This window comes from Aristolochia californica, unplaced genomic scaffold, assembly GCF_029961685.1.
Source record: "Aristolochia californica isolate CCGP_79_NKW_82.1479 unplaced genomic scaffold, dmAriCali1.0.hap1 SCAF_8, whole genome shotgun sequence".
Taxonomy (NCBI): domain Eukaryota; kingdom Viridiplantae; phylum Streptophyta; class Magnoliopsida; order Piperales; family Aristolochiaceae; genus Aristolochia; species Aristolochia californica.
The window spans coordinates 35,857,447-35,883,611 of NW_027182279.1; the positions used below are offsets into that span (position 1 = coordinate 35,857,447).

Consider the following 26,165-nt stretch of genomic DNA (forward strand, 5'->3'; position numbering starts at 1 on the left):
AACTTTTTCTCCGTCTCGATGATTTGGTTTTCCAGTCCTTGAATCAAAACGATATGATTGAGTACAAATGGACAAAACTAGTGTTGCATTTCAAATGAATGTTTTTGTGTTTGATTATTGAATAATGTTTATGCATAATTATGCAGCTTTTATGAAAAAATTTATGCAGTATATAGATAATTTTATGCAAGGTTAATATACAAAGGTAATGTCCAATTTTAAGTAGAGATTATGCCCAATTTTATGTATAATGTATGCGTAGTTTTATATACAATTTGTTTGACTTGTATTTTATGCAAAGTTTTAAATATAGGTTAGAACTCGAACTTGGTTAAAGTTATTGGACTCAAGTTTGATTACAATTTTAGGTTCGAGGCTAGGCTCGGCTCGAGCTCAAGTTTGAAATATTTAAATCAAACCCGGTTCAAACGCAGGTTCGGGCTCGGCTAGATTCGATGCCACCCCTATTTCCACCTTTGCTGCTATCAAAGACTTCACCAATTGAGCACTTCTACTACTATTTTTTTATTTAAAAATCACTTAAACCCTAATAAAAAGAACAAGAGGGGCACCATTTTTTAGGTATGCACTCCAAGGCAATAACTGTTATTCCTCTCCAAACTATTCTTCTTCTTCTTTTTCTTCTTCTTTCATCTAAATTTCAGATTTTTCATGGTATTAGAGCGGTAAAGTACTTCTTGGGTAGATTTTTTTTTTCATTTTTGTGGTTCTTTTCTCGATCTTCAACAACCGTTTTGGATGATCTTCCCAAATTTCAAGATAGGTAGGGTAAAAAAATTTCATTTTTCCCTTTTTTTTTTCTTGTCATAGCCTCTTAGCTCATGGCTACTACTCCTAATTGAAAGATTATGGGGTTTGAGTCATTTAATGATCTCGAGTTGAGAAATTTCTTCAATATCACTTGTGTCTCCTTCTACCTTGTTTGCATCATCATCAATTCTACTTGCGTCACCCAAATTTCATGAAATTGAGTTGTTTAACTCTTCAATTCTTGGTCTTGATTGCTGAGATTGATTGTTGTTTATTAGAAATTGATTGGGATTACTACTGGATTGCCCTAATTGGTTCAGTTGTGGTGGTCCACGTGATTAAACAGATAGAAAATTTTGGGGAAAAAGTTTCCAATTTAATTGGTTGATGCATTGTTACACTAAATTATGGTACTTCGTGGTCTTTAATGGCTAAATCCAGCACACAAGAGATTGTCAAGAGGACCAATGAGGGTTCAATTTGAAATTCTCTCAGTCTATTCAAATAAATACGATCCGATTGAATGGATCGAATTATGTCAATTGGTAATGATCAATTTTAATGTATTTGAGGGCCAGTAGGATGACCAAATATATAACAAATGATCCCTCTATACTTATTACTAAGGATTGAGTGGCAGAAGACAATTTAATGATGATCTGGTTGGTCAACAGTATGGAGTCATGATTTAGTGACCATATTTTGAATTGTAGTATTGCTAAGGCAATATCAACTATCTTATCATTTATTCTGTCTCAAGAAAGTAACTTGTTGAGAATCTATGAGTTGTATGTTAGATACTTTAACATGAAGTGTGTCAGTAAATCTGTGCTAGATTATTTTACTGAGATGAGAGGGGTTCTACAATATTGAAGACATTCATAAGAAAGAAAATCAGATTCAAGTGGCTCGGCTCTTTGATGGTTTAGGCTTTGAGTAAGATGTCATTCAAACTCAGTTGTTGGCCAATGAGGATGTGACCACCCTAGAGTAGGCCTTTAATAGAGTTTTTCCGGCTGAAGTTGCAATTGTGAGTAAAAATGACTCAAGTGGAAATCTCTCAAATGCAGCTGCTCTTAACCTCTAGCCCTCTGTTGGCAAATTTGATGGTCAATTTTGTGGTGGTTATAATAGAGGCAGAGGTCGCTTGCTCTCCATATGTGGCTGTGGTTCGAATGATTGTGGGGATCGAAAATGTGTTCACTATGTAGGTCAAACCATATTTTTAAAAAATGTTAGGAGAAATTTAGTAAACATGTTTGTGTTATAGCCCGCCACACATCAACAGATTTATGGAATGATATTCACCACAACCATGTAAATATTTTTTTATATAGATACACATGGCAGTACTAGATAATCACTTCTTTGAGCCCATTGTTGATGACCATTACATCGACGTCGTCCTATTACACAAAATAAGACTTTCCCACTTACTTTTAAACAATCTACCAAAATAATTAGGGGACAAGAGGAAGGTCTCCTAAAGAAATTATATGTACAATTATGTAACAAAAGAAAATTATTCAATCTACCATGCCTACCAATTCCTGCTTAAAGGAGGTTCTCCTAACAAGCACTAGTAGTTGGTAACTCTCACTTTGTTCCCAATCCTCTAAAAATGTTCAACATGTGTGTGAGTGAACTCAGTAAGTTATACTCCTAGTCATAATAAAACACTGAAATCATAGAAAAGAGTCCAAAGCATAATCAAATTCAAAACTTATGTTTGGTCACCTAGGGAATCTTGCATATATAGCCTTATACATATCCCATTCCATGAATATCATGAAGAATGTCTAATAATAATGACATAGATTTAAAATTGAAGCTTTAAGGACATTTAAAATTAACATGGATCTATTTCAACTTCCAATCTTCAATCGTATGAATTCACACATTATTAAATTACACTATACGGATATTCCTTGCATATAACACTACATAAAGACATGTCCTTATTAAATGCATAAATAGAGTCCTTACCTCTCAATACTAGTGAAACAAAAACTTTTAAAACTTTACATAGATTCATTTTATTTACACATCCACACCCTTGTTGACGTCTCAACTAGGGTCCTTAGTTATCTCATAGGAGTTATTCTATTCATACTCATATACTCCTATCAGTTCCAAATAAGGTGCTTATTTCTTATGTAGTAGTCGTTTTACTCACACACACATCACCTTACTAATTTCCAAGTAAGATTGTTATTCCTCCGATAGAGGTTGTTTTGCACACACACGTACTTGTATTGGTCTCCCAATAAAGTTCTTATTTCTCGTGTAACGGTAGTTCCACTTACACACACATACCCTTATTGGTTTTCCAATATGCTCCTTATTCCCTATGTAGTGATTGTTCTACATACACACTTATACCCTTATTGGTTTTTCCAATAAGGTCATTATTCCTCGCTGCAGATGTTTCAAAGCTGGACTCAATAAGTCCATAAACATAATACTCGCCTGTCCACTACCCTCAATCTGTGCCCTGAAAGAGGTCTTGAGTCCCCACTTGGCATCCCAAGTAAAGTCCACGTCATCTTTTCATTATCCTAACAAAGTCCATATAATCCTCCTCTGAGCAACTAGGTGAGGCCCAGATTCCCCACTACAATTATTTTTCCTCTCCTAGTCAGCCAGTTGAAGCCCAAACTCCTCTATGCAGATAGGCACAATATTTTTCCTCTCCTGGTTATCTAGTTGAGGCCTAGATTCTCTACTAAAGTTGGGGCATATATTCACTTGTGTTAAGAGACACCCACATGTGCAGGGGTGGCATGACTAGTAAATAAGGACAACTTTCATAGATATGACATAAAATAGTAATTATGAAAGTTGGTGTATGTCCTCTTATGTCAATTTCCTTTTGAAGAATGTAGCCCTAAGGGCATAATAGTCATTGTAAATATCTTCCCACAACTATAAATACAACCTCAAGGCATGGGATAGAACATTCAAGTCTCTTCATCTTGGTTCAAATTCGTCCATACACCTCTCTCCCCTTTCCTCTTCTTTCTCTCCCTTGATTTCTTCTCTCCTCTCTTCCAAGAGCTAGAGTTCTTCTCATCTCTCCTTCCCTTGAGATCTTTTGGGTTTACATGTTGGCCCTAGAAATCAACATGGTATCAGAGCGGCCAAAGATCGGAGATGGAAAAGGATAAGAAGATGGAGAAGAAAGGGAGGAAGAAGAAGAAGAAAAATTAAAAGAAAAAATAGGAGTTTCTCATTTTTCCTTTAGTCTCCTTTCCCAATTTTTATTTTTTATATGATGTGTCACTCTCTTACCATATGTTTCCTACAAAAAGATTATATACTGTTGGAAAGATATTTGAGTCTAGTTTCCAAATAAAAATGAATCTTTGAAATCAGATTTTTATAGAAAGATAAATCGACATCTGAAGCACCAAAGGTCGAACAGTATGAAAATTTTTGTAGCAGTAGAAAGCCTCATTGTCCTAAACGCTTTGTAACAATATTATTGAGGATTTATATTGAGAATCATATCTCAAAATAAATCTATGTGAGTCTACTTTCTATCCCGATAAATATTTTCTCAATCTGATATTTCTAGAGAGAGATATCCACATTGGAAGAATCAAAGGGCATGCAAATATCCTGTTGCATGCGAAGATCTGAATTTAGGACAATATTGGTTGATAAGTCCACTTGTGTTGATCTATCATGGTTTAAAGCACAGATTGGCCATGCCTGATTGATCGATCATGCTTTATATGTTTGGCATGTACACTTTTTGTTGATCAATCATTGGCAGATGTTGATCGATCAATCTAGTGCCAATTCATTATGTGGAATTTTAAAGCATGAATAAAAGTGATCCTAAGTGACGCTAACAAGTTGAAATATGTGTATGCTTCAATAAAACATGTAAAAGTGCAAATATAACCTAAAGCTTCAAAAGTTTCCATTGTACCTCAAGTTTGGAAGGTTTGGGGTTGCTTTCTTACATAGACTAGGTTTTGAGATTTTCACGACTTCCTCAACTCTAGTCTTCAATGTTTTGCTTCTTCTTTCTAAGGTGACTTCTTCAAGAACACTTTGACATTTTTTTCTAGCTTGAGGACTTTGAGAAGTTTGTGCTAGTTCATTGCATAGACCTATGACTTTTGTGTCTCTTGAAGGAAATGCATTTGAAATGCTTGAAATTCAATTTTTTGATTAATTAAGTTTTAATATCATCAAAATCAAGAAAGGAGTCAATACTTGGTCAACAAGAATTCCTTGAAGCTTTTAGTGACAATATGGATATAATCATTAGGCCTCGAATAGTTTCTTCTTTCAAATAGAAAGGACTTCTCAACATCGGTGAATTTGTTCTTGCTGGCAATAACCTTGTCCCCAAATGCCCCACTTGGTCACGGTACTAATCCTTTATCTTCAATTTCCTTCTTATCATTTTTCTCTATGTATTTCATAATTTTTTGGAGTCTTTTGTGTTAAAAGACACCCACATGTGTAGGGGTGGCATGGCTAGTAAATAAGGAGAACTTTCATAGAGATGACATAAAATTATAATTATGCAAGCTGGTGTATATCCTCTTATGTCTTTCTTTTCTTTTGAAGCATGTAGCCCTAAAGGCATTGTAATCATTGTAAACACATTCCTACAACTATAAATACAACCTCAAGGCATGGCTAGAGCATTCAAGCCTCTTATTCTTGGCTCAAATTCGTCCTTGCACCTCTTTCTTACTTTCTTCTCTCTTCTCTCCCAAGAACTAGAGTTCCTCTCTTCTCTCCTTCCGTTGAGATCTCTTGGGTGAAATTTTTGCCCTTAGAAATTAATATGGTATCAGAGCGGGCAAAAATCTGACATGGAAATGAAAAAGAAGATGGAGAAGAAAGGGAGGAAGAAAAAGAAGAAGACAAAGAAAAAGAAAAAGAAAAAAGAGGAGTTTCTCATTTTTCGTTTAATCTTCTTTCCCAATTCCTATTTTTCTTTGGATATTCCACTCTCTTAACATATTTTTCATATAGAAAATTATATACCGTTAGAAATATCTATGAGTCTAGTTTCCATCTCAAATATAATCGTTAAAATCAGTTTTTTTCTAGAAAGAGAAAATGACATTTGAAGCAGTAAAGATCAAGCAATAGAAAAGTTTCATGTAGCAGTAGAAAGCCTCAACTTCCTAAAAGGTTTGTACTAACATTAATGAGGATTTATATTGAGAATTATATCTTAAAAGAAATATATGTGAGTCTACTCTATCCTAATAAATTGCTTCTCAATTTGATATTTCTAGAGAGAGATGTCCATATTGGAAAAATCAAAGGTCATGCTTGTATCCTGTTGCATGCGAAAATCCAAATTTAAGCCAAATTTTTTTGCTTCACTTTTTTAGTTACTGATGTTGGTTAAGTTTCCTATTTGTTTTCAAAATCTTGTCAATATTTGATTGTTGGAACATAGGGCCCAAGCCCACACGACCAAGGAAGGCCCACATATCCAAGTGTGTTGGAAGATGGGGCCCAAACCCATAAGACCAAGGAAAACCCACACATCCAAGAGATGTGGAAGATGGGCTCAAGGCCCGTAGATCAAGGAGAAGGTCCACAGGCCCATACAATGATGGTAGGATGGTAAATAAAGAGTCATCTCATAGAGATGGCACTAATGTAATTAGGTTAAAGTTCCAGGGTTAAAACCCTAAGTTCAGGGGTATTATTATAATATAATATTTTCATTAATATATAAATAGAGCTTCAGGGGGAGGGTTAAGACATAAAGTCCATAACCTCTTCTTCCTATGTTTTTCTCCCAATGGGTCTGTCTCCCTTTTTCTCCATGAGCTAAATCCATGGAGTCTTGAAAATCAACATTGACCAACTTGAGTATCTTTCCTTGATTAAAATTTTCTTTCTTTGATTTCACATCATATTAATTTCCTTAAGAGAAGTCTTTCCCCATATGACTTTAGTTTCCTTTTTTGACAAAATCTGAAACTTTTGAATTAGAAAGTGTTTTTTGCTCTAAATTCCAAACATTAGTGTCCTTAATCTCCTTTGTTCCAGAAATTATATCTTGGAACATTTTCTTTGAAAATTGGTCAAATTGTGTTAAAAAGTAATTGCCTTATATGAGAAGTCTATTTTTAGAAAGTTTTCATTATTTTTTTCTTATTAGGGTTTTTTAAGTTTCATTAATCATCATGTGCATAGAGAAATTATTTTTTTTACCTCCCTCTTGAGGAAAATCTGGTCACTTTTTATCCATCTATTGTCTAAAAGTGCCTTCTTCTAACTTGGAAGTATGAAGAGCTACATTATGTGCCTCCTTCCTTTTGAAGTATGAGAGTTGCTATCTTTTTATTCACATCCTTAATTCCTCAAAGTATTTCCTATTAAGTTGTGGAGCCTAATCAAAGCCTTACATTGATTCAATACGCTGGTAAACTTTCGCGGTAAGGTCACCGTGGTTGGAAAGGGGGCGAAGCCCTCGCCAGATCCACGATATATTGACTATTGTCTCATTGATAGTTTGGGGATTTCACACTTGTAATCTGGTTGTCCTAATTTTTTCTTCATATTTGGGGGACCCGTTGTTAGGATTTTATTATCGGAGAAGGATCTTGAGTTGCGGCCTAGAGAGGTTGGAGAAAACACTTGTAAGTGTGCGATTTTTCTTGTAAACTATTTCATCTTCATAGTGAATTATTGCAACAGTGTGTAAGATAGGACGTAGTTTCACCTTGAGGCGAACATGTATAAATCTTGAGTTTGTTTTAATGCTTGTTTTTCTTTCTTCTGCGCTTATTATTATTGTTCTCGTTAATTTGGAATTAGGGCGTTTAATTCCTAACACTTCCTTCAATTTGTATTTGTTAAAATCAATTCAGAGCAATACCTATTGACCCACAACCTAAAAATATAGGAGTGTTCCCAACATCCAGTTTAATTCAAGTCTTTTATTTTTCTCCTAAGAGGTGATTTGTGTTTGAGCTACCCTTAAAAAAGTGAGCAATCTCTTTGTTGTGCCCTATAGTTGGGTTCTTTTTCCGCCTTTGAAATTGAGCGGAGTGTGTTTCAAACTATGATCATTTTGACCGGTGTATGGAGATTTGTAGTACGGTTAAAGAGTCATTTTTCTCCTTTCACCATTATGTTGCAAAGTTAGGTCTCTTGGTAAAGAACAAAAAGATCCCCAATAACGAGGGGAGAAGTAGGAGAAAAAGTACAATAAAGAGGTAATCAATAATGAAGAATTCTACGTGTTGTGGTAATCTAATTTTATGTGATTAGAATATCTAAGTCAAGGGGAGACAAAATGAAAACTACAAGTAATATGTGAACAAGAAGAGGTTGAATCAAAGCAAGGTTATCAAAATTTCTTTTCAAGCACACAAGTTTCTTGATCAAGATTATTTTCAATATAGAGTTACAAACACCAACTTGAGGGGGAGTGTTAAAAGACACTCACGCGTGTAGAGGGTGGCATGACTAATAAATAAGGAGAACTTTCATAAAGATGACACGAAATTATAATTATGCAAGTTGGTATATGTCCTCGTGTGTCTATTTCCTTTTGAGGCATATGGCCCTAAGGGAATTTTAGTCATTCTAAACACCTTCCCACAACTTTAAATACAACCTCAAGGCATGCGATAGAGCATTCAAACTTCTTTTTCTTGGCTCAAATTCGTCCTTACACATCTCTCTCTTTTCCTCTTCTTTCTCTCCCTTGATTTCTTCTCTCCTCTCTCCCAAGAGTTAGAGTTCCTCTCTTATCTCCCTTCCTTGAGATCTCTTGGGTTTATGTGTTGCCCCTAGAAATCAACATTTTGTTTCTTAGGACCAAATGTTGGCTTTACAAGTTAGTTTCTTTTATCAATCCTAAAAAGATAGAGAATAAAAAAGTTATGTTGATATGTTCAGCAATTTCATTTAATTAATTACTCTTCCTTCATACATACTTGAGGAGATTTAAAATAGTTAGATACATACAGAAATTATGATAGAAACATGCATCACACAAGGGCCATAAAAAGTGGACTTCTAATGCGTAAGAAGAGGAACAAAGATAAACGACATGTTTTGCATAGGTGGAAGTTGTCACGGGTAGTGGTCATCTAGTCACATTTTTCAGTGAGTAAATACACTAATATTAGGCAAAACAAATACTTCATACTAAATAAAGCATGTAGTTGTATATTGTTTTGGACATGACGAAGGAGGCTTGGCTCTTACTTTAGTTTAGTTTTATCTTTAGTTGAAGAACTAAACCTCCAACCTAGAAAAGGTCCACAAACGTCCAAACCTTGGAAAGCTATCTCATATGTAGGAAAAACCCAGGTGAGATATTCAGATCAAGGATGGAAATAGAAAGAAGATTACTAAATCGAGAATTATAAACAAACCAAGATTATGATATCCTTCAAATTTCCAACCAACACCGTATTGGCCGAACCTAATGTTGCCAAGTTTAATACTGCACAATGTATCTGTCCTTAAAAGAGAAGGAATAGTTTTGACGAAATTGATACAAAGTTTAGATCTCTAATGCACAACAATTTCCTTTGAATTGAACCTTGACTTTTCTTAATTGTGGCCATGAAATGTAATTAGCTAGCCTCGAAACCGGTGAGTTTAATAGTTGCAACTTTCTCTCTGTAAGGAACAACCTCTAAGGTGGAAAAATTAGAGGGAAGGGTGCTTTTTTCCCTAGTAAGATGTAGAACGAGACCGATTGTTGTTCTTTCAATGTTACAAAGCAAGGAAATGATGTAGAAAGCATTGCTAGCACCACACAAGGGTTACCGTATTTTTCACTTACTTTAACTTTGCAAGAATCAACGAAATTTTTCATTAGCAATTAATAATTAAAAAAAAAAAAGAACAGAAAACCATCAACAACTCTCAAAGACGACCAGAATTGAAAGAAAAATATAACTCCAAGCATAAAAAAAAGGAAGAGATAATTATTATGAAAAAATTATAACTAGTTACTGCTTCAACACTAAAGTTTTTCAATATTCATTCCGTGGATACACTGATAACTTATATTGTCGATATGTGAAGCAGGGATCTAACATCATCATAACTAGATATGTTGTTGAAGATGCAATTGTGAGAAGAAAGGATCCGTGAGAGAGAGAGGCGAAAGAGGGAAGAGAGAGATACCTAAAAGTTCGATGAAGAATACGAAAGATGCTTGCTAATGGAGGAAACAGAGACGGAGACAGAGACGAGACTGTCGCTCCCTATGAACTTGGGCAAACTGAGGGAACCCGATAAAATTTGTTTCCCTGTTTCTATTTCTTTTCTTTTACCTTCGAATTCCATCATTAGACGAGGGAAAACATTATAACTAATAGAGAAACCATCTTTCTCTCTTATTTTTCATCTCTCAATGATTATTTGTTGCCAAACAACGAAAACTCACTCTTTGTTTTTCTTTTCTTTTCTTTACATTTCAAACACACCCTTAATCTTCTTAACCATTTGGTCAAAGTTCCAGCGGTTTGCACAAACCCGTTAGAGAGCTGAATGCAGAGATCAATATCAGATGTTATTTGAAGTTTTAAATAAATATTGAGAAGAGATGTGGTGAAAGTGGGTAACTGGATTATAACAAATTATAATATTGGTTTAAGGAGAATAACTAATTCAGTTCACTCTACTACAAATTTATAATAACTTGGTAAACCAACAACAATAAGAGTACAAAACTCCAAAGCTTTTTCAAAAGAAGGACCCTCTACCTCAGAGAGCGGCCAAACCTCACTCATAGAGTTGGGGGTCTAGCTTCATTTTCTCAATCACCACCGAGCTGATTTCTTCGTTTATCCTCTTCTCTCTTGTTGATTTCTCTTCAAGCAGATTTTCAAGATGGTGAGACCACGACAGAGGTCTCCACACTACGAAAACCATTTTAATTAGGTGAACCATATGATCGGGTTGCACAACTGGAAGTTGTTTTTAGACCAGATCATATAAATAAAAGAATAACCAACCCAAAATCTAAATTTAATCTAACCGCTCAGCATTATAGATTACTCTTTTCTTTCACTTTTAAGCTGTAATCCTCTCATTTAATTGGTGATGAAAATATAAGAAGAACTATACTTCTAGAATGTCAAGTAGAGCGAATGAACAAAGCTTTTTTCCAATTGAACCAGTTAACTTCATTTCAAAGTTGGGTCTAACAACATTAACCCCTAGCTATGAAATTTTTTAGTTCAAATCTATTGAACACGGAGTTTCTTCAGATCGGACACACTCCTGTTATCAAAGAAGAAGAAAGCAATCAGAGCAAAATACCACAATATTGTTTCATACAACTACTTCAACGTTAAATAAGTTAAGAAAATTATTTTAAAACAAGAGTTAAGAAAGTATGTTTTGAATTTCTGTAAAAGTGAAAATTTTCATTGACTTAATCTAATTTGAATACAATGACCTTCTATTTATAATAGAAGAAACAAATAGAATCCAATTACAATTAACTACCCTTATCCTAGTTATACCAAAAGTTAAACACTAAAAGATAAGTCCTAAAACAATTGAACAAAAATAGAAAACTAACATAAAAAAAAAACACATTTAATTTTGAGTCTTCTGCAAAACCTCCTCTTGTGAGACTCCTGTAAAACTCCACCACATTAATTTTGGCTCTATGAGACTTCTTACTGTGAGAATCATGTAAGACTCTTTCATATCTATTCTTCAACACTCCCCTTCAAGTTGGAGTTTATTTTTAGTGTGTCAATGCCCACCTCTCACGAGTTACTGTTAATCTAATGTATTCACTAGCCCCAAATTATGAGGAGCGCCAATGTCGATAGTGAGTAAATTAGTTAGCAGTTCTATCTTAGACGCTGATGAGGTCAAATTGTGACCGCAATGGTTATTTGTGAAGAAGCTGTAAAACGAAGGCGGGGTTCGGTGGTCCAAGGGGGCCAGCCCCCTTGGTGGCGGGGTCCCAAGCATGAATGGAAAATTGAAAGGACTCAAGTGTGAACGGGAATTAATGGAAGGAGTAAAAAATAGAGGTGACTCTGTACTGACCGTCGCAGCGGACAGAGGCATCCATCGGCGCCGAAAGAGAAAGGAACCTTCCTTTCTCTTATTTCTGCAGTTGTCTTCCTCTATTCAGTGCTGCAAATCACCTATAAATAGAGGTGTTATTTAGCAACAAACCGCATCCAGAGTAATATCTATTCCCTGTTCGTTTTTTATTTTTATTTTCTTCATCTGTAAATCCAGAAGCCATTGAAGCTCTTCTAAGAGCGTGAGGTGGGACAAAATCAGCTTTGTATTGAAATAAAGTTCAGCGTTGGCTTTCTTCTTGATTGTTGTTAAGATGTTCCTGGGTTGTGCTTACTCTGTTTTACATTTATAACTTCATCTTGCAATGAAAAAGATTTTGTCTTCAATCTTCATTGACTAAATTTTTTTCATAAATGTTAAATCTTTATAATTTGTTCTTCCTCTTTCTTGAATATCTTAGTCACATAAAAATTACCACAACATGTAGAATAAAATACCTATTTCTTATACTTCTTTTATTCCCCCCCCCTCAAGCTGGGGATAAAATGGACATAAAACCCAACTTGGACAAAACACAATGTGGGAAGAAAATCGATCCTAGTTGTACAATAAAGCTCTATACACCAGTCAAAAAGGTCATATTCTAAAACGTACTCCGCTCAATTTTAAAGGCAAAAAAATGGCCCAATTATAGGGCTTAATAAAGAGACTACTCACTTTTTTAAGGGTAGCTCAAATAAAAATCACATCTTGGGTGAAAAATAAAAGATATAACTCAAGTTGGATGTTGGGCATACTCCTATACTTTTTATGTAGTGGGTCTACGCATCACTCTAAAGTGATGAACACAAAAAGATAAATTGAAGAAATACTAAAGGAAAACAACTTTAACCAAAAGGAGGCGACTATGCAACACTCATACTTCCAAAAAAATCTAGAATATGTCTTTTTCTGGAGTTGACAATGCATAAGATATAGAACCAAGTAACAAAACAGCAAAACTTGAAAACAATATTGAAGCATGAAATTTTTGCATGCCTTGAACAAGCACATCATGGAATGATTAAAATTTTGACCAAAACTCTCTAAATTAGAAGAGAAATTTGGTTAAAAAACTAGAATTCTTAGAGAATGAAACTCAATTCACACCAATTCTTGGGGAGATAATAGGAGAGAAAATAGGAAAAAAATGAGAGATTTTGCTAGAATTGACCTTTAGTACTTCTAATATCAATATCTTCCACAATATAGATCAGAATCACAAACCATTTGTTTCTTAAGAAACCAAACTCAAAGAGCTTTAATTTGATAACTAATCATACATAAAAAAACTTTGTTCTTGAATCTTTGTGACTATTTTATTTTCTTCATTTTGTAGTTTGACGGTTGTCGAGTCCAATGCAAATATCTCCTTAGATATAGATCAGATTGACATGAAATTTTTATCCTTATGAAACTAGACTTTGATACTTTTCATTCAAGTATAATTTTTATTCATAAAATATACTTCTTTTCAGAAAACGAATTTGATCGCTTTAAGACTATTTTTGCCAAACCGAGTACTATTTCTTCTTTTGGCCAACATGACTATTGACTCTTTCAATATTGATTTCTCCCTTTAGAATACTCAGATTGTGAATTGGTTTAATAGGTAAGTGTTAAAAAATACATTCAGGCGTATTTTGGTCATTTTACCACTTCAATGGTTAATTTTCTTTATGTAATCTTGTTTTGCATGTTAAATTATATGAATAGTTAAATTTTCATGTCTATAGGATGTGTAGTTAGGGAGATATAAGGAGATTAAGATTTAATAAGTGTATAACAGTATTTTTGTAGCTCAAAACACCTATTTAAGAAGTTTGAGAATATTTGCACAGTTCCCAATAAAGCCTTTCATGCTCTTTAGAAATTCCTTCTCCTTTCTCATTTTTTCTCTAAATTTTCTCCTCTTCCTTCACCCAAATCTGAATTTTTACATGGTATCAGAGCAGTAGATCGTTGTTGGGAGCATCCTACTTCACATTCTTGCCATTTTTGAAGAGGATAGTCTACAGGAAGGAGAAAAGCTATTAGGTTTTGATGTTAATTCATCAAAGTTAAGTTTTCTTCTTCTTTTCTCTGCCATAACTTTAGGGTTACTGATCTTTATGAATCATTGAAGGATTTTTTACATTTTGATTGCCCTAATTGGGTTTTTTGAGATATGCATTACCCAACCCTGTGTTGGATGGTTGCATCATCACCCAATTGATGATGGTAGCCCTAATTGCTACCACTTTTGCATGATATTGGTTAAAATAGTTGTGAATTGTTTGTTAGATTGTTGAAGTGCGCATATCCTATTTTTGTGCTCCAACCCTAATTTTGTGAGTGGGGCCTACCTTAGTGATAAATCTGAAAATTGTTGGGAAGCTTAAATTGGTTATTTTGTGATCAAATATCAATATTATGGCTGAGACGGGAGAAGTTTATACCCCAACTTGAGTAAAATTTAGGTTTGATGGAAAGGATATCATCATGACTACGAAAAAATTGATACAGCCTAATTATCTTAATTTGGCTAAGTCTATCAAAATGTATCTTAAGGGCACAATCAAGTTATGACTTGGATGGTCAATAGTATTGATTCTACAATGAGAAATCAATTTATGAACTGTGAGACAACAAAGGCTATGTGGTTGTCTCTATAATCTTTATATGCACAAAAGAGTAATTTCTCGGGTTTATAAGCTGTATACAGACCTTTTTGGGTTGAAGAGAGAAAATCGAACTATTATAGAATATTATAGTGTGTTCCTTGGCATATAGCAGGAGATCAATATATATCATCCATTTACTATGGATGAAAATGAGTTGAGAAAATAGCAAAATCAATTGCTTATTACAGAATTTTTGGATGGTTTAGGTGCTGAATTTGATGTTATTAAATCTCAGGTGTTAGCTTCAAATGAAATCCTTACTCTCTCTACCACTTTTAATCAGATTATGAGGGTTGAGAAGACTATTGTACCTAGAATAGGTAAAGGAAGTAAAATAATGGAAGCCACTACTCTTAATGCTTCCAACGCTACATCAACCCCTACAGATTCCTCTAGAAGTAGAGGTAGAGGCTGAGGTATAGAGGGCTTAGACAGTGGTAGAGGACGAGGAAATGGTAGGTTAGAAAGGAAGTCTGGTCATTGTGGTAGAAATAATAATTATTCCTAAAGATGTTGGGTTAAGTTTGGCAAGCCAACATGGGCTAATTCTACAACTCCTTATAGTGGAAGGAGTTTAGATTCTTCTATCTTAGTTACACCGGGTGCTCCAGATGAGATGCATCAATCGATACATTAGCAGCAGAAGATTGCTCACGGCATGGCCCAAAACTTTGTTGCTTCAACCTTAGCATTTGTAGCTCATGCTTTCATCTCAGTTCCTAGTTCTACTAGTGTTGGCTCCTGTATGGCAGTTTATTATATTCACTTGTCACCATCCTGGGTTCTTGACTCAGGAGCCTCTAAACATATGTTAGGTATGTTATCATTGGTTTCCGATTTAAAAGAGTCTGTGTGTCAAACATGTTAATCTTATAGATGGTTCTACCTCTCCTATTAAAAAAGTAGCCAATGTTATCCTTGTTTCTTTTTTGTCTCCTCAGTCAACACTTTGTGTTCCCTAGTTTCCTCTAAATTTGTTATCGGTTAGTCAGCTAGCCAAGTCAATGAGTTGCTCCCTCACATTTTATCCTACTCATTGTGTTTTTTAGAATCTCGGGACGAGGAAGACAATTGGTTCTGGTCGTGAGAGAGATGGGCAATACTGCCTGGAGAACCATCGGCAAAATAGTATTTAGGTGTTACATACCACAAATTCTTCTCTAAACTTGTAGCTAGGTCATCCGTATGTAGCAAAGCTGACTTAAGTCTTTGCAGACTTTTTTTTCTAGTTCTTCTTTTTAGTGTGAGTCGTGCCAACTAGGCAAACATCACAAAAATGTGTTTCCAATCTCGTCTCATGAGACCAACCATCTATTTGAGATTGTACACTTAGACATCCGAGGTCCTTGTCCCGTGACTAGTTAGTTTGGTCATACGCATTTTATTTCCTTTATCGAAGATTTTAGTAGGTGTCCTTGGATTTACCTTCTTAAGAAAAAATCTAAGGCTTTTGATGTATTCGAACTTTTCTTCAATGAAATAAAAAATCATTTTGTTGCTACGTTTCATATCTTGAGTACTAATAATGGCCTCGAGTTCATGAATCATAAATTCCAAGTCTTTTGTCAAGAACATGGAATTATTCATCAGAACATCATGTGTTTTTATCCCTTAGTAAAATGGTATAGATGAATGTAAGAATCGCAATTTATTGGAGGTAGTTAGGACAATGATGATACATATGCATGTGCCCAAGCCTTATTAGGGTGATGTTGTTCTTACAACATGTTTCTTGGTTAATAGGATGCCTTCATCTGCATTAGAAGGAAAAATTCTTATGCAGGTTTTTTTGTCATTTGCGCCATTATTTGTTATTTCTCCCCATGTGTTTGGATGTGTCTTCTTTGCTCATGTATTTGGGTCTTCTAGGGATAAGTTGTCTCCCCGAACAGTTAAGTGTGTATTTCTGGGGTACTCTCACACACAGAAGGGGTACAAATATTTTTGCCCATCCACAAGAAAAATATTTGTATTTGCTAATGTTATTTTCTTTGAGGATGTATTGTTCTTTTCATTTGTGTCTATACTCTGATCCTAGTCTCACCTAAAATAGCACCAATTATCCATGTCCCAATTGATGAGCCCGTTGGACTGTCACAAACTGTCATTGTCAAGAAACAATTACATGTATATAAATGCCGGAAAGAAGTATCACCACCGACTCTCTCACCAAACCATAACTCTATTTCATCTCAAGATTCTGGAGGTAATGATCTACATCTTCCTATTGCACTCAGGAATGGTAAAAATATGTGATATCCATTATCTCAACATGTGTCTTTTAGTTCCTTATCTAACTGGTATAAAAATTTTGCTTTGTCCATTTATACCTGCTCTATCCCTTCTTCAGTGCATAGGGCTTCGTCGTCTCCTCATTGGCAACAAGCTATGAATGTTGAAATGGATGCTTTGATAGATTGGGACACTTGGCAATTGTGTGATCTGCCATCTGGGACCAAAGTTGTTGGTTGTTGCTGGGTTTATACTATCAGGTATAATGCAGACGGTTCTATTGAGTGATATAAAACTTGATTGGTTCTGAAAGGATATACTCAAACAATCTGGTATTGAAGTGTTTGAAACCTTTTTCGCTTATTGCTTCTTCGTCATCTGTCTATATTTTACTCTTTGTTGCAGTGAATCAGGGGTGGTCCCTACGTCAACTGGACATTAAAACACCTTCTTATATGGTGATCTAGAAAAATACTATACAAGTTGTGGTATCTATGGGATTCTCGAGGAGTCGTTGTGATTACTCTATGTTTGTTATGGAGATGTCCTTTAAAATTGTGGTGTTTTTGGTTTATGTAGATGACATTATATTATCTGGGAGTGAAACTCCTGGTATAGAGGATACCAAGTCTCATTTGTCTGCATATTTTCAAACTAAAAACTTGGGACCATGGAAATAATTTATGGGTATTGATGTGGCGAAATGTAAAGAAGACATTGTAATGACACAACGTAAGTATGTTACAAATATTCTTCAAGAGTATGGTTTGTTGGGAGTCAAACCAGTTGATACCCAATGGAAGTGGATATAATCTCTATGGTGAGCAGAGTAATGAATTAAATGACATAACACAATATTAGAGGTTAATAGGAAAGTTAATTTATGCAACAGTTACTAGACCTGACATTTATTTTGCAATAAGTGCAACAAACCATTTTATAGAACGTCCTCGAAAAGTACACTAGAAGATGCATAAAAAAATTTGAGGTATTTGAAAGGAGCACCTGGACAATGTCTTTTCTTTAGACCTAACAATCATATGAAGATAGAGGTTTTCTCTGATGCAAACTATGCAGGGTCCAAACTAAACAAAAAATCAACCTTTGGATATTGTGTCTTCCTATGAGGAAATTTGGTTTGTTGGCGAAGTAAAAAACATAATATTGTAACCCGGTCTAGTGCAAAAACTGAATACAGGGTGATGGCTCACATAGTGAGCGATTTTATGTAGGTTGGGTCAATCTCATGAAAGTTGGGTTTCAACTAGGATGAGTTGATGAACATGTTTTATGATAATCAGGTTGTAATCTTTATTACAAGTAATCCGATATTACAAGAAATGGATTGCCACTTGATTCGATATGGGGTGATGAAAAAGGAGGTAGTTACTCTATTTGTTCAGTCTAGAGATAAGTTGGCAAATGTTTTCACCAAGGGCCTTGACAAGCGAAATTTATATAATTTTGTAATAAGTTGGGACTCCATGATATATACACTCTAGCTTAAGGGGGAATGTTAAAAAAACACATATAGAAATATTTTGGTTATTTTACCCTCCAAGGGAATTTTGGTTATTTTACCACTTTAGTGGTTAATTTTCTTGATGTAATCTTATTTTGCATGTTGAATTATATCAATGGTTAAATTTCATGTAGATAGGATATGTAGTTAGGGAGTTATAAGAAGAATAGACTTACAGATATATCTTTCGACATATAAGTCTCCATATAAAGTTTTATTCTCGATGGCATAAAACGCCTCAAAAGTTAAAGATTTTTGTTGTTGTTGCTCAAACCTTTTGCAATCTAATCTTTGATACTTCAAATATCGATTTCTCTTTGTGTAAAACTAATTGCCAAAATTATTTTTGAGTTGAAAAGTAGACTCGAATATCTTTTTGTTAATATATAATTTGTAATATGAAAAATTCAGTGTGAAGAAGCGAACGCAAAGAAAACAATAAATACTAGGAGAAGAAAGAAAGAAAGAAAGAAAAAATGAATGCAAACCTAAACTACTAAAGATTATAGATAAAAAAATAATAACATTTTCTCTATAGGTTGATTGACTTAACTCACAAAACCCGCTCTAACACCATATTGATTTTCTCAGAAGGTGAAAAACTTCATTGACTTTACCTAATTTGAGTACAATGAGCCTTTATCTATAATGAAAGAGACTAATATTATCCAATTACATTTAACTACCCTTATCCCAAGTACACCAAAAGTTAAATACTAACAGGTCCTAAAATAATTGAACAATTGAACATAAATAAAAAAACTAAAATAATTAAAACACATTTAATTGAGACTCTTATGTGAAACCTCATCCCATAAAACTTCACTATATTAACTCTAGCTTTGTGAAAATTATGTAAGATTCTTCTATATCTATTCTTCAATAGTACGTCATCCAAAAAATTTATCTTCTACGAATAAATAGATGCTTACTTCAAAAGCATTACATTGAAAGATAGTAGCAATTCTCTTGATACTACTTTCACTGTTAATTATTCATGTTGGAGTACCACCATCATACTTTGAAATTAATATTTATACATTTGCTTCTATTGTTGGGTAACTCGTGGATACATTTTGTCGATTCCACCGAACCGATAAATATTTTAGAAGTCTCCCTTTGCCAAAAGAAAAAACTTCCGTAACACAATTTCGAATCACTTTTCCAGAAAGTACCTGAAAAGATATACAAAAGCCTATAATCAAGCCGAACTGAGTGATTCTACAAGAAAAGGTCCACCTTATTGAGATGGTTTGCTGTAATAAAGTTTCCAAAACTTAACAGGAAAGAATAATTTGGATGCTTGGATATACTTGCATTTGAGAAAATTTTCTTTTGTGTTATGTAGGCCGAAATGCAATTTGATCATTTCCAAGCCAAATTGTACTCAAAACAGCTAAACAGTACCACACAACAATCACTTCACACTTCAAAATGTATAAAATCAAAAGATCAGGAGCAAAGTTATAGGGAACAAAACAGAAGCCTGACCCTCTGTAGTTTGAGCAGGTACAAGCTAACAGGTGGGCGGCAATTTAACCTGACAAGGGGCTCTAAACATCGCATGTGGCCAAAAAAACTGCAGTAAGCCATCAATCAACAGGCTGCGGCACAGAAAAAGGGAAAAAATTGACCTTTTTAAGCCACTTCAAAAGAAAATGATCAAACCTTTCCTCCAAGGAATGATTGCATGTAGTGTGAAGAAGAAAATATTCAAATAGCTCCCAAGATCTCCAATCATGCTCCTCAAAAGAAATATAATTGTGTAGCCCCATGGGCAATTTAGAAATGACCAAATTCCCCTCAGCCTACATAATTCAACACTTTCCATTTGATGCCATTTTTTCTGAATATTTACTCAAAAATCAAAGTCAACTTATTTCTACCTGCTAATAAAAGGAAATCTATATCGGGTATAAGGTTTATCTAATAGTTCTACGTCTTTTAAGAGGTTCCATATATTCCTGATTAGTAGTAGTACCCACTGTAATAATGTGAAAGAATGATTTTTAAAAATGTAAAAAAAAAAAAAGCCCAAAGAATCTCTTGATGCGGCACTACCTTCAGATTTCATGGATTTCATAATGATGATGATGGTCTATGATGGAGAAATACATTGCCAGAAAGTACGGATCTGTTTCGTTCTTTTACAATAACCAGATACAAAACCCTGCAAAGTGCCAATTTTACACTTAGCCATCCGTGAGAAAGAGGAAAGTTAACAAGGTTACAGTGATAAATTAAGTGCAAAGAAAAGTATTTTTACCTTGACCCATCCAACCACATCTTGGTGATCAATGTTTCTCCAGGATAGACAGGAAGAAGGAAGCGAGCCAAAACGCTTTTCACTAAAGCAGGATCCCCGTTACAAAGACATTTGACAATTGCTCTTACTGCGAAGCCCAGTGAGCACAAACCGTGTAATATTGGGCGTGAAAACCTTCATACAAGTAGGCATAAAATCAACTAGGACACTCAATTAAGAACAGAAAAGAAACTGCTACCAATTATCACAGAACATCAGTGACTTCCTGAAGTGACACTTCCATCTTTTAATACTATCTTGATTCTTTAATCAGGCTGTAGTTACTTCACTACAACAGGACATAAAACCAAAAAAAAATCATTCTTTTAGAGAAATGACAAAAAAAAATATTTGAATTTCATATATATAAGGACCCGTGACCTTTTTACCAAAAGGTACAGGTGATATCAGAACTCACTGAATTAGAATCTCAATTACCTTTCTTCTATCTTTTAGTTTAACTAGTAACTTATAAATCCGTAAAAGAAGCTATCTTTCTTCTTCCTTTTAGTTTTACTTGTAACTTATAAATTGGCAACAGAAGCAAAGGAAAGTTAAGCAACATATGATACTAACCCAGCAACACGTGCAACAATGGGATCTGAGTGCAGAGGATTGTAGTCACCTGATAGCCTGTATAATAATGCCTGAACCATATGTTAAATGTTGAAAAATTAGATAGGGCGGTCTTGGAAACACAGATTCATTGAGGTCCCAGATAGCACAATTTGTTGGGTTAAACAAAATCATAATCAAGCAGTAACTGTGTAATCAGAAAATAGAATTACAGGTTCCCAATTTGGAAGTAAGCAGCTAGTTCTTAATCTCAGAAACAAAACTAAGTCAAAATTATAAGAGAGGAGCTGGCAGTCAGAATTTCATAACCTTTTGATTCATATTCCTGCACTGTGTGCTTAGTAAAAACCAGTTTCGCAATTCCAACCACTGAAACCACCTGAATTACAGGATAAGCCAAATCTAGACAAAAATTCTAAAAGGAAATACAATCCTTGTGAGATTATCTGTCTCAGTTTCCTTAGGTTTTAAACCTAATACTGAAGATAGATGAAGATCCAGCTGAAGTGTCTTTGAGGTTCATGAAAGGAATGAAGTCAGTTAGAAGAAATTTATAATTTGTATAATCAACAACTGTCTGGACAATTGAACCAGCGGGATGGCTTCTAGAGCTCTTACAGCACTTTAAGATAAAATAATCAAATTTCAAAATACAAAAAGGAAAAACACGTCGTTGGAGCAAACTTTAAAATCCATCTATCAATATGACTGACATTATCTGGACAACAAAAGATTCAGTTGTTGTCATATCTGTCTATCTAATTAGAAATATTTTGGTATGCCAGTAAAGAATGTAACTAATTTCAAAGCAAATATAAGTAAATAAAATTTGAAACTACCTGAGATTGATTAGTGCTCTCTTCGTATACTGAAAAAGGACTAGTTTTGGGAATAGTTACACTGGAAACTTGGCTGGCTGGGTACTTGGAATATGAATATAAGGGTGTAGACTTTGAAAAGCCACCAGCACCACGCAGATAGACAGAACTCCTGCACGTTTAAAAATAAAATTTTAATCATAAACACATTTAATTTTTTTGCTTAGAAAAGACATTTGTCTTCCATACATACCTGTTCATACAGAGTGCTTCACCAGTCTCTTTATTATAGCTCGTTGTCTCAATCTCAACAACAGCGGCTTTACCTGGAAAATTAACCAGCAGAATAAAGCTCTTCTGCATTGACAGATGTCAGTAGATCATGAAAGTCATGTTCTTTGCCTACAACCGGTTTCAAGAGAGTTATAGAAGTTGTTTGTTGATGGCAAAGAAAAATGTTAATATTTCTTATGTTTTTAATTATTATTGTTTTTCAATATTAGTTGAACTCACAAACATACAAGATAACCCAAACACCCATGAGAGTTGAATCCAAGACTCACATTGGAAACCCTTTAATGCGATTAAACCAAAGGGTCAATGCACATGCCATTTCATTCAGAATGACAATAATCAGCAAATAAACTAAGAGTACAACTTATAAAAAATAAAAAATAAAAAAAAATAAGAGTACAAAAGAAAACATCTACACTTCAAAATTAAACAAAATTAAAATGGAATAAAGGATAATCCTGCCCTTCTCTTTTATTAAGTATGGAAAAATTAAATTACACTCTTTTAAACTAGAAATTACAACAGAAGAAACATACCTTTGTCATGCAAGCCGGAAATCACAGCCCGATTTTGGATCTGAAAAATGACATAATTTGAGCATTTACACAAATGAAAATGAAATAACTTGGAAAGTAAAGGCAGAATCATACAGAGCAGCTTGAAGGCAAAGGCTTGTAGATTTCCATGTATTGTTGCCCGTGTAATAAAAGATGAGGGTCAATTCTGGCAAAAATTCCATGTTAATGGGTTCTAGTCAAATCAGGCAGAAATATGCATTGAGAAGGTTATTATCTAGCACAATTGTTAACCTTTATGAGCAAAAGGAAACAGAGACAAATGATCAGTAGACACAGACAAATTTCCACACTTGGATACTCTAGAAGTACTTACTGCAAACCTTCCACTTGGCGAAGATTACTAATAAGCGCAAATGGAAATACTGCAGCAAAAGTTGGCAAAACCTGAAAATTGGAAAAGTAAAGAAAAGATCAACAATTAGATGAAAAACCTGTTCACCATTTTAGACGGGTGCGAGTTCATTCATCTACAATAAAACTAAAATGCATATCAAAGCTGCCTTCCTGTCTGTTCATGAACTACTTGATAATGTCAGAGATATTAGAACTGTCTTCACAGAAATCCAGAAAAACACAAGCAAACGATATAGCACATCAGCATATAAACTATCAAGGTTGCTACCACTAATTGTTCTCTGGAGTTTACTATCCGATATTTGTCTATTCAAATTGCTTCATTTCCTAAATATAAGTTATCTAGACTGCTGCTCCAGATTAATTGGTTCTCGATTAAAACATCCAGCTCTAGATTCTTCTTTTGACTATTAAAACGTTCAAATCCATTAACCTGAATAAATTTTTGTCCATTTTCATGGTAAACATATTTGAGCTCTTTCTCATCCACAGCATTTCCAATGCAAGAGCCAACACCAAGGGCATAAACTGCTACATCCCTGTGAACAACAGAAACATGTTAAGGTTGCTGAAGGCGAGTTGATACCTCCGCCAGCAAGTCTGATGGTGAGAGAACATAATTCATGAGAAAAGCAAATTCCTATAATTTAATAAACACATAAAGAAGTTTGCAAGGTCTACCTCTCAGTATAGTTGAAAACTGTCTGATATGCATCCCATACATGCAAGGCAAAAATAAAATAGTGAGTATAGTTGAATGCTTAAACTTTCAGATTTAAGTTTTTAAGTGATTCGAGAACAGAAAGATCCCTAGTTCAAGCTCAAATGACCTGGAAATGTTCTCTATGTATATGTTCCAATATGGAGATCCAGTCGTGCAGATGTATAAACCAAGAAGTAATTATCGCATAAAGCACAAAGTAAATTACGAAAGGAGCGATCAAATCCCCTTTGGCCTTTCTGTTTACAGAGAATTATAATTTTATTCTGTTTACCTGCAATTCATCCATTCTAATGTACAAGAGTTCCTCAACTTATTGAGACTTTATACAAATATCATATAAGATATTCCCATGGCTATCAATCATACACAATCCATTGTAATTATGACTCACTTCAAGATGACAAGAGAAAAAAAAAAATCAGATATCATCAAATCCAAACAAGGGAATTGAAGTTCTTCAAAAAATTTCCCAAATAATGGAACTGCAATCGTATTCCGAAGAAATAATCAAACCTCTGGAAATTTGTGAGCCAAGACAAGTTCCGGGTTGCAGACGGTAGAACTGGAGCCCACCATCAGTCGGCCAAGTAATTACGGGAAAGCTTCAGTACTTCTGCACAAGATGAAACCGAGGTAAAACTGGTCTGAAGGTTGATCACAGATTATATAAAAACTGTCACAAATTTGACTTCAGCAGAATATCAAAAGCTTTCGACAGGAAGCAGTAGGAGACTTACCAAATGACGCGAGAGATTTAAGATTAGAAGAGTAATCGGCTGAAGAGAGATAAAGAGGGTAGTAGAAGGAAACACTTCCTTGACTACCAGAAGAAACGTGGGACAGCCCTCCCCGGAGTCAAAAAACCGTAGGACGGTGATTCTAAATTTAATTTGGCATCGAATCGAACACCGAACCTGCATATTTTCGAGGGTCTTGATTTAAATATTTTAAACTCGTGGAACTCAAACCCCAATAATTTTTATGATTTGAATTCTAAATTATATTTAAAATTTTATATAAAATACATGTCAAATAAATTGTATATAAATATATATATATATATATATATATATATATATTAATAAAATTGGACATAACCTGTATATATATATATTTTAATAAAATTGGACATAACCTGTATATTAACTTTGCATAAAATTATCTATATACTATGCATAAAATTATTCATAAAAACTGCATAATTATATATAAAATTTATTCAATAATCAAACACAAAAATATTCTTTTGAAAAACAATACTAGTTTTGTCCATTTGTACTCAATCAGATCGTTCTAGGACTGGAAAACCAGATCATCGAAACAGAGAAAAAGTATACGAAAAATAGTTTTTGGATAACTTAATCGCATGCCTATTTTCATTTTTTCTTCGAAGCATGGATTCATACAGCAGCCATTCTGAAACGTTACCAATCTGTTCTTCTGAAAAACTTGAGTGGAGTTAGAATTAAGAGAGTACCTCAAATAATAAGAGGAGCTACAAATTTCAATGACATCCAACATCATGCAGTTTCTTTACCAATTTGTGCCTGAGACAAGTTTATAAAAATTTCCAGCCTTCTAGAAAACAAGTGATAATGTTGAACCAAGTACCATGGTATAAGCATATTAACTCCACTGCATGTACTAAACAAGTAAAGGCAGAAAATGTTTCAAGGAGTAGGATAGATTCTCAAATACCCCTCCTACTTAGGGGGAAAGGAGAAAATGTTTCCACTTGAAAAAAATATTCTACCACATATTATAGAAACCATAACAAGGTTATGATATAATTTATAATAAAAATTCACATGAATGAGAGATGGAGACAAAGAAGAGGGAGAGAAAGTTACGGGAGGGTCTCGACGATGGCAGACGGGGGGGAGGAAGAAATCGAAGAGAAGAAAGTTTTCGAATGTTGTTTCCCTATTCCCCCAAATTCTCGAGAAGTTGAGACGAAGACGAAGACACCTCTCGCTCCCGACTCCCTCCTCTTGGGCCATCGTTAAGTTAATGAGCCGACTCGTGAGCTTCAAACCGAACTATGGTCCAGTCGAGCTCGACTCATTAACTTAAGGGAGCCATATCGGTTCGAGATCTAGATAAAACAAAATGAATCGAGCCAAACTTGAGCCGCACGTGAACCGACTCGGTTCAATGTCATTCCTAATTCTAATTACAAAAAACGCTCGGATAAAAAAAAGTAAACTTTACCCTTTATTGACTAAAAAAAACCAAAATTATGAGTAGTTGATAAAGATGATAAAATGATATTAACT

At 34.5% G+C, this 26,165-nt stretch overlaps 1 protein-coding gene across 3 annotated transcripts; it reads right to left on the reverse strand.

Moving 5' to 3' along the window:
- Positions 1–19,156: 19,156 nt before the first annotated feature.
- LOC137938971 (enoyl-CoA hydratase 2, peroxisomal-like) lies at positions 19,157–24,763 on the reverse strand. Of its 3 annotated transcripts, XR_011109916.1 has the most exons (14): positions 24,627–24,763; positions 24,403–24,502; positions 23,847–23,869; positions 23,599–23,704; positions 23,125–23,195; positions 22,884–22,956; positions 22,770–22,809; positions 22,193–22,265; positions 21,961–22,111; positions 21,122–21,192; positions 20,507–20,680; positions 20,302–20,410; positions 19,732–19,844; positions 19,157–19,415 (listed from the first exon to the last, which is right to left on the reverse strand). XR_011109916.1 is itself a non-coding variant. In XM_068784111.1 (13 exons), exons 2-12 carry the CDS (start codon positions 24,463–24,465, stop codon positions 20,320–20,322), a joined length of 936 nt encoding a protein of 311 aa, XP_068640212.1. In that variant the 5' UTR covers positions 24,466–24,499; positions 24,627–24,763; the 3' UTR covers positions 19,157–19,415; positions 20,302–20,319. The 3 variants fall into 3 exon arrangements, 2 of the variants coding, with proteins under 2 accessions (XP_068640212.1, XP_068640211.1); XM_068784111.1 differs by lacking the exon at positions 19,732–19,844 and having other exon boundaries at positions 24,403–24,499; XM_068784110.1 differs by lacking the exon at positions 19,732–19,844.
- Between the last annotated feature and the right edge of the window lie 1,402 nt (positions 24,764–26,165).

What these genes read in the sequence shown, in the direction of transcription:
- LOC137938971 (XM_068784111.1), bottom strand. Translation starts at nt 24,465, where the DNA reads ATGGTGGGCTCCAGTTCTACCGTCTGCAACCCGGAACTTGTCTTGGCT. An exon ending in TGGCTCACAAATTTCCAGAG is followed by an intron (nt 23,870 to 24,402) that starts GTTTGATTATTT and finishes GATGCATATCAG; the next exon opens with ACAGTTTTCAACTATACTGA. An exon ending in AGAGCACTAATCAATCTCAG is followed by an intron (nt 21,193 to 21,960) that starts GTAGTTTCAAAT and finishes CATATGGTTCAG; the next exon opens with GCATTATTATACAGGCTATC.